At 43.0% G+C, this 8,292-nt stretch overlaps 1 protein-coding gene and 3 non-coding genes across 4 annotated transcripts; all 4 read right to left on the bottom strand.

Annotated features, from left to right (window-relative positions):
- Positions 1-1,202: 1,202 nt before the first annotated feature.
- On the bottom strand, positions 1,203-1,276 carry TRNAV-AAC. The gene has a single exon. It is a non-coding gene; the product is annotated as a tRNA-Val (tRNA).
- Positions 1,277-1,367: 91 nt separating this feature from the next.
- TRNAV-CAC lies at positions 1,368-1,441 on the bottom strand. Its single transcript has one exon. It is a non-coding gene; the product is annotated as a tRNA-Val (tRNA).
- Positions 1,442-1,532: 91 nt separating this feature from the next.
- TRNAV-CAC lies at positions 1,533-1,606 on the bottom strand. The gene has a single exon. It is a non-coding gene; the product is annotated as a tRNA-Val (tRNA).
- A 3,708-nt stretch (positions 1,607-5,314) lies between these two features.
- On the bottom strand, positions 5,315-7,536 carry LOC124695164 (cyclin-J18-like). The gene is made up of 7 exons (XM_047228050.1): positions 7,402-7,536; positions 7,196-7,294; positions 7,101-7,118; positions 6,935-7,005; positions 6,249-6,375; positions 6,088-6,148; positions 5,315-5,673 (listed from the first exon to the last, which is right to left on the bottom strand). The coding sequence occupies exons 1-7, from the start codon at positions 7,534-7,536 to the stop codon at positions 5,555-5,557; spliced, it is 630 nt and encodes a 209-aa protein (XP_047084006.1). The 3' UTR covers positions 5,315-5,554.
- Positions 7,537-8,292: the final 756 nt, after the last annotated feature.

Raw genomic sequence — 8,292 nt, 5'->3', positions numbered from 1 at the left:
CCCAATAAGCCTCGAATACTGAAATCTTTCTTGCCCGTCTCTTATATTTCATCCAGTTTGATCACATGCACGAGAATTGTCATAACAATCTTCAAGATCTCTTTTTTCAGAAAACCAGCCTGGTTATAGTGAGAGATAGAGAAGCGACTAGGGTTTTTTTTGCCTCCCGTCGGCGCAGCCCCGATCTGCCATGGCTCATGTGGTCTTAGGGCCATAGAGGCGCGGTAGATCCCGGTGCTTGTCGGTGGGAGGGCTCCGTTTTTATTACTTTCTAAGTCTCTGTGTTAGGGTCAGTGTCCTACTCATGAAGGCGGAGCGGTGGCGATTCCTTAAAGATGGAAGAAAGTTATCCTCGTCTAGCCTCCGTTCCGGTGGTGCGTCTAGCTTCACCGGAGGGTGTGTGGAGGTTTGTCTCCGGCGAATCTCGCTTGATATTTGAGTGCTTGTAGTTTTCACTAGGTGGTTCAAAGAGTTTTTGTAATTTTTATTACTACTACTTTAAAGATCATGAATAGATTGGTGTTCTTTTTAGCAAAATAAAGATCTCATTTTCAGCATATAAAGTGGTAAACTGGAGTGAAAGGTGCTTAGAAAGTACACGAGAGTTGTCACGAAAACCATTGAGTTAGCAAAACAGTGACTAGAATGCTTAGACACGTCAGGTCGTTCTTACATTTGTAGGGAGCACCCTCCATCCTAAAATATAAGACGCCTTGATTTTTGTTGGTCAATAATGTTATATTATGATTTAAATTTATAGGAGGCTAAACTCTGACGAGCGGAGCAAGGCCCGTCGACGGAGGCTTGGGTCGAAGCGTTGCCACCGTCTATATATACCTCTTTTAAACCACCGGCTAGGGTTTATAACATTATAAAATAACCCACGCCGTTTATAAACATTTCTCGATATAGTGAAATTTTGCTGGCTGGCATCCGTGGTTTTTCCCCTCCGTGTTGGAGGATTTTCCACGTTAAAATCTTGTCTCTGCTGCGTTTTCCTTTTCGATCTTCCTTATTTGCTTGTCTCTTTTATAACAAAAAAAGAACTTACAGCTTTGACTATCATGTGTACTTATTTTTGTAAAAGAAATGCAAGGATGCCATTTATATGTTTTCAATCCATATTACCGGCAGTTTGGAAAAGAGAAATAAGGAAAAACGAACAGTAAATGAAATACGAAAAAAACGTAGAAAAAAGTATTTGGCGTCGTCCGGACTTGAACCGGAGATCTTCAGCGTGTTAAACTGACGTGCTAACCAACTACACCACGACACCTGTTTATGTGTAGTAGTACCGTCATGTTTTTATTCGTAAGCTTTTAGTTTGTCAAAAAGAAAAACGAACAGTAAAAAAATACGAAAAATATTGGCGTCGTCCGGATTTGAACCGGAGATCTTCAGAGAGTGAAACTGACGTGCTAACCAACTACACCACGACACCTATTTATATGTAATAGTACCGTAATTTTTTTATTCGTTTGCTTTTAGTTTGTCAAAAAGAAAAACGAACAGTAACAAAATAAGAAAAATATTGGCATCGTCCGGATTTGAACCGGAGATCTTCAGAGAGTGAAACTGACGTGCTAACCAACTACACCACGACACCTGTGTGTTTATCAATGACACCGTAATAATTTTATAAGTAAATAATTTAGTCGCCTGATTATGACGTCACTTATCCCTATCTAATCATGCCATGACGCACGCACAGACGCGATGGCGATGAGCCTACCCTAGGATGGAAAACAACAATCCGCAAATCTTCCCTACAAAAGGTCATGGCATGTTAATGATATTTTTCCTTACTTAATGCTGGACGTAAAACAAGACTCTTCTAGTCAATTCGTAGGGCAATTTCGAGCTAGCACGAGCTTGATTCTGTCTATCAGTAGGTCTATAGAAATGTCAAGTACAGAGGTTAGGCCACTAGCTCGATCATGATGGTTCATCTTATCCTTAAAAACTCACGGATTATACAGTCTGCAAACACAAAACCAAATCATGGCCTATAAAATTTGAACAAGGAATATCTTTAATACGGGGTATGACAGTATCCCATCAACTCTCATTCCCTCTACAAAAAAGCTCATGGCATGTGAATGATATTTTTTTTACTTAATGGTGTGCGAAAACAAGACTAGTCAATTCGAAGGGTAACTTCCGAGCTAGCACGAGCTGATTTTGTCTATCAGTAGGCCTATAAAAATTGTCAAGTACAAAGGTTAGGCCACTAGCTTAATCATGATAGTTCATCTTATCCTTAATAAAATATGGATTATTCCGTCTACAAACACAAAACAAAATCATGGCCTACAAAATTTGAACAAGGAATATCTTTAATATGAGAATATCCCATCAAATCTCATGGAGAGTTGATGAGCCCTCTCTATATGCATATGCTGAATAAAATCTATGAATATGCTACTTCAGCATATGATCAGTATCTCATGATGCAACTCCGTTATTTTCACATGTAGTTTACAATTGTACAAAAAAAAAAATCGCGAGATTTCAATGTTATCGTAACCCTCAGGTAAAATAAAATGCCAGGTGCCACTGCCGCATGGACATGAGGGGATAACTCAGGAGAGATCCAGCATCAATACTTTGGCCACTTTGTACAGAATTAATTAGTGATGAATTAGCAAGCATCACTCCTCAGCATGTTTCGGAAATCAAAATTCAAAAATGGTCAGATGCAAACAAGCAGATGTACTTGGTTGCAGGTCGTTAGTACTTACATTGGTAAAATTTGGACACTACCAGTTGGGTTGTACACATCACCGATGCACAAGCCTGAGATACTGAAATCTCTCTTGTTCTTCTCTTTGATTTTATCTGGTTTGATCAGATGAATGCAAATTGTCATAACAATCTTCGAAATCTCTTCTTAAGCATATGAAGTGGTAAACTGGACTAGAAAGTGCAGATATTGTTAGAAAGTACATCAGAGTTGTCAGAACAACCTTATTGAATTAGCGGACCAGTGCACTAGAATGCTTAGACACACCAGCCGTCATAATTCTTACATATGTAGGCAGTAGGCCTGGTTCATGCATTAGCATGTGACCTCAAGGAACACCAGGTATAAATTGAAGAAAGTAGAAACAACTCAATGCTCACCATTCCACTTGAGAAAAGATCACCAAACCAAAAGCAACTATTTTGGACCATACATAAATGAACTGAATTATGCTTCTAATGGCTTACCCCAAGGAAGGACTGGAAACTCCCATTTCTGCTTAGGAACTGAGATAACATGCACAACACCGAGAAATTGGTACGCCACCGGTAGGTGGCTGCAGCACGGGCAACCCGACACTACTAGGAAAAAGCTTATAGGCCCAAGCTACCGCCGGCGCACCTATTATTGGTACGCCGGTGCTGCTCAAATATACCGTTAGCGCACCAAAAAATTGGCACGTCGGGGGTAAGGGTCGCACAGGTACGGGGCAAGGCAAAAATCTGGTGCCCACTTACCGCCGGCACACCACTATAGTGGGAATGCCGGTGGTATATTGTAACCGCCCGCGCGCCACTACAACACAAACCCCCGATCGTCTTTTCAGTTTTGAAAAAAATAAAAGGAAATGATAGAAATTTAAAATTTAAAATCCTTTGAGATGTCCATATGTTATGTCATCTAGTTTGAAGGAAAATTAACAAACATGAATTTCGACATTTTTTGCGAAGTGGCATCATGCTTCAGTAAAATGGCTCTTGCATACGACCTCCGATGAAAAAGTTTTTATATGAAAATGTATCTACAGAAAAAGTTACATCCGATTTCAACCGCCTACGGCAGTTTACCGATATTTTAGAATCGTAAAAATTCAAAATAAAAATTGGATTTTTAGATTTTGTTGCGATTTTTTTTTAAAAAAGGGGGCACTTACCGCCGGTGCACAACCATATTGGTGCGCCAGCGGTAACCTTCGCTTTATTTTGAAAACCAACCGGCGCAGCCCTTCTCCTCCTCTTCCACTTCTCCCCTCCTCCTCTTCTCCTTCTCTGGTGACCACCTCCTCTTCCTCCGTCCGGCAAGCTACTCCGGCCCCACGGCCACGGCAGCGACCACGGGTACACGGCGACGAACACGGCCACAGCCACAACCTAGAACTAGATCTCTAGAGTGTTTTTTGAATTATGAACATATTACCGCCTACGCATCATAGTGGTGCACCGGTGATATATGCTGTTGTTACCGCAGGTGGACCACCTTACCCTTGGCGGGTTACCGCGCGCTGGCGGGCGGTGGTGCGCCGGCGGTAACATTTTTTGGTGCGCCGGCAATAGCGTTTTTCCTAGAAGTGTGGGGACTGTGGGCCACTCTTAGTGGTGGCCTACAACTCTCTCGATACGCCATCAGTAAGAATCTACTAGTGGCACAGCAGAATTGTGGTATAACACAGGTAAATAGTGATAGTGTACCACTTATTTGGTGCGCCACTAGTACCATTCTACCTATAGGATTTTCCCTACTAGTGAACACCTTCAAGGAATGCGACGATGACGACGCTGCTTCCCGGACTGGTCCTAAGGTTTCTCCCGGTACGCGGAGGGGTGAGGGGAAGGTGTACACCGGACGCCCTTCAGGAAGGAATGGCGGCGCCCGCTGGCATCACCGCGTCGGTGCCAGCCAAGCCCGACCCCAAAAACCACGCCCTGGACACTCCGTCGTGCTCCACCAAACTCGCCGGCCACCACGATCTTGCAATCGCCAACGCCATCTCACCGTTGGCAACGATGCGAGACCGGCGGGAACGAGAAGAAATAGCCAGGGGCGAGGAGCGGCGGAACAGCGGTGATGCAGGAGGGAACAACATCCACCGCCATTGGCGGTGAACTTCCGAGTTAGCACGAACTGATTCTGTCTATCAGTAGGCTTATAAAAATGTATACAAAGGATAGGACACTAGCTCGATTATGATGGTTCATCTTATCCTTAAAAAAGGATTATTCAGTCTGCAAACACAACCATATCATGGCCTATAAAATTTGAGCAAGGAATATCTTTAATATGAGAATATCCCATCAAATCTCATGGAGAGTTGATGAGCCCTCTCTATCTTCATATACTGAATAAAATCTAAGAGTATGGTACTTCAGCATATGATCAGTATCTCATGAAGTCATGAATGCAACTCCGTTATTTTTACATGTAATTTACAATTGTACACAAAAGAAACAGATCACAAGATTTCAATGTTATCGTAACCCTCAGGTAAAATAAAATCACAATTGCCACTGCCACATGGAAATGAGGAGATATCATTGCATTGGCAAGCTCAGGACAGATAAAGCATCAGTGCATCAATCATCTAAGCTCAATTATCATGTAATAATGTGGCAACACTACTTTGGCCACTTTTTACATAATTAATTAGCAAGCATCACTCCTCGGCATATTTTGGAAATCACAATTCAGAAATGGCCAGATACAAACAAGCTGCACTATGTTCGACAGAAGTACTTGGTTGTACGTCGTTAGTACTTACATTGGTAAAATTTGGACACTGCCAGTTGTGTTGTACACATCACCGATGCACAAGCCTCACATACTGAAATCTCTCTTGTTCTTCTCTTTGATTACATCCGGTTTGATCACATGCATGAGAATTGTCATAACAATCTTCAAGATCTCTTCTTCAGCATACGAAGTAGTGAACTGGACTGGAAATTGAAGATATTGTTAGAAAGTACATGAGAGTTGCCAGAACAACCTTATTGATTTAGTGAACCAATGCACTAGAATGCTTACACACGTCAGGCATCTCAATTCTTACATATCTAGGAGATAGGCCTAGTCAATATATATACATTAGCATATGACCTCTGGGAACCCCAAGTGTAAACTGAAGAAAGTAGAAACAACCAAAACAACTATTAATGTAGTTCTTTTCTGAAACAGCGAAAGAAAGTTCTTTTTTGGACCATATATGCCTAGTAAAAGTACAAACAACCAAAGCAACTATCAGTGCTCACAATTCCACTTGAGATAAAAATTACCAAAACAAAAGCAATTATTAATGTAGTTCTTTTTTGGACCATACATAAACAAGGTGAAGTGTGCTTCCAATGGCTTACCCCAGGGAATTATTGGAAACTCCCATTTCTGCTTAGGAACTGAGATAACGTACGCCGTAACCTTAAGAGAACAGAGACAGACAGCGTCAGGTTTAACTTTGTCACAGCTCAATCTAGTATCTCTTCGAGGTCAATGGAAATGGTGCATTCAGGGAACATACAAGAGTCGAAGCAGCCAGTGGACAGGCAAAGTTAAAAAGCCATGAGGTATCTTCAGTCTCATACAGAATATCCAAGATTTCCATGCACACATCCATATTGACAAGATCACCTAACTTTGATATTTCCCTGTCAGTGAAGAAGAAAATAAGCAGCAGATAATTTGAAACTTCCTTGTTAAATTTCACATAGACCAAGAAGTCCAGAATGATAAGATCATATCAACAGCATATATTCATGCTCTAATACTTTGACAAATCAGAAGAATGATGATAGTACTAAGCACTAACAGTTCACAACCTTATAGGATCGACACAAAAGATTGTGTTGTCATTCAGTGTGTGTGCACTAAGAAGTAAATAATTACAGACAGCTAAGTGAACTGCTGTTGCGGAGTGAGGAATTGAATGCAACAGATTCTAATTCTAGTGACCAACTATTAGTCCACATGTCTGTTGTGCAGTTTCTCATATAATCCATTGGCCAGTATAAATGGATGTGGACCTTATAGAACATCAGATCTATGAAACAATTAATGTTTATTACTAACTAGTAATTCAGTAGGTATATATGTTGGTTCTAAAGGCTACCACTTTCAATTTATAACACTGCTCCTAATAAAAGTACTACTACTAAAAATTGGAGTATTGGTCTGAGATTAGCAAATGATTTAAACGATTCAAAGAACCTGAACTGAATGAGGAGCTCTTCCAAGTGTATGAAAGCAATGTTTGTGCATCCAATGTTGTAATCCAGTACCTACAGACCCCATAACAAACCAGCAGAGTATATAGCACCGGGAGAAAATATGGCGAGATATAGATAACATTTCAGTTATACCGCTGAAGCTGTACCTCCATGAACACCAGCTCCTGAGGCATTACCACAAACACCTTTAGTCACCATGAGAACGGAAGAGTAAAATAAGACGATGGGTCGTGAAACTCACGGCGTCAGCGAAATCGCGGCATGTGAAATGCTGGTCGGCGATGATGCGGTCGCTGAGCGCCTTCAGGCTCTTCACTGCCAGCGGTCTCATCTCATGGATCTGAACAGACAATAGCATAAAAAGGAAGGTAGTAAGTAATGATGCTTCCCATGGCACACACACAGAGTTTGCTATATATAAAAAAATTGCAGACAGTATGGTATCACCTTGCTGGCGATCCACACGGCGACGAGCGCGAAGAGCTGCAGGTTGCTGTCCCTGAGGGGCTCGACCAGCCAGGACCTGACGGCTCGGCCGCTTCGTGCGCCGCAGAACCCCATCTTCCTGCCGCGCGCGAGCATGTCGAAAATAATAAAATAGCGGCCGGAGCCCCAGCTATAAAAACCGAAATTGCGTGTCGGAGATCGACGGGCCGGCGATCACCTAGGGAGCGCGGGGAGGAAGCGCGCGTCGAAGAACTCGAGCGCGGAGTACTTGACGATGGGCTGGAGGTCGAGCCGCTGCCAGAGGGTTAGCAGGTGAGATTTAGTTTGCTTGGGGTTTCGATCGGAAAGGGAGGAATGGTGGATGGTTTACCTTGGAGGCGTGGAGGAGGAACTGGAGTAGATGACTCCGGCGAGAGGAACCGGGCCACCCGCTTGCCGCCGCCACCTCCATCGCGTCCCCCTCATCCACGGTTCCCATGGTGGCGCACCGGCGCCGGAGAAAGGCACGGCGTTGGGGAGGAAAGCCGTTGTAGCAGAGTCACGACGACGACGACAGAAGAGTGATGGCAACTAAAAAGATCGTCTGCATCAAAATTATCATTTTTTTCTCTCTCATGGCAAATGATGTTTTTTTAAGAAACACATTACAAGCATGATGCTCACATGCACGCGCATACACTCGTCCCTATGAACGCACACGCACACACCCTACCCCTATGAGCACCTCCGGAAGACTGAGCCGGTGGATTGGATCTTGAAATACGAAGTCACCACAGGCGCCTCGCTATAGGCGGGAACGCCGCCTCCCACTGAATGAATATTTCGCCTTTATGAGACACACATATGTTAAATATGGGGTTTGAATTCTGGTGGGCTGGAGGTTCAACCACC

Source organism: Lolium rigidum, chromosome 3, assembly GCF_022539505.1.
Source record: "Lolium rigidum isolate FL_2022 chromosome 3, APGP_CSIRO_Lrig_0.1, whole genome shotgun sequence".
NCBI classification, from domain to species: domain Eukaryota; kingdom Viridiplantae; phylum Streptophyta; class Magnoliopsida; order Poales; family Poaceae; genus Lolium; species Lolium rigidum.
This window is presented reverse-complemented; position numbering and strand designations above follow the sequence as displayed.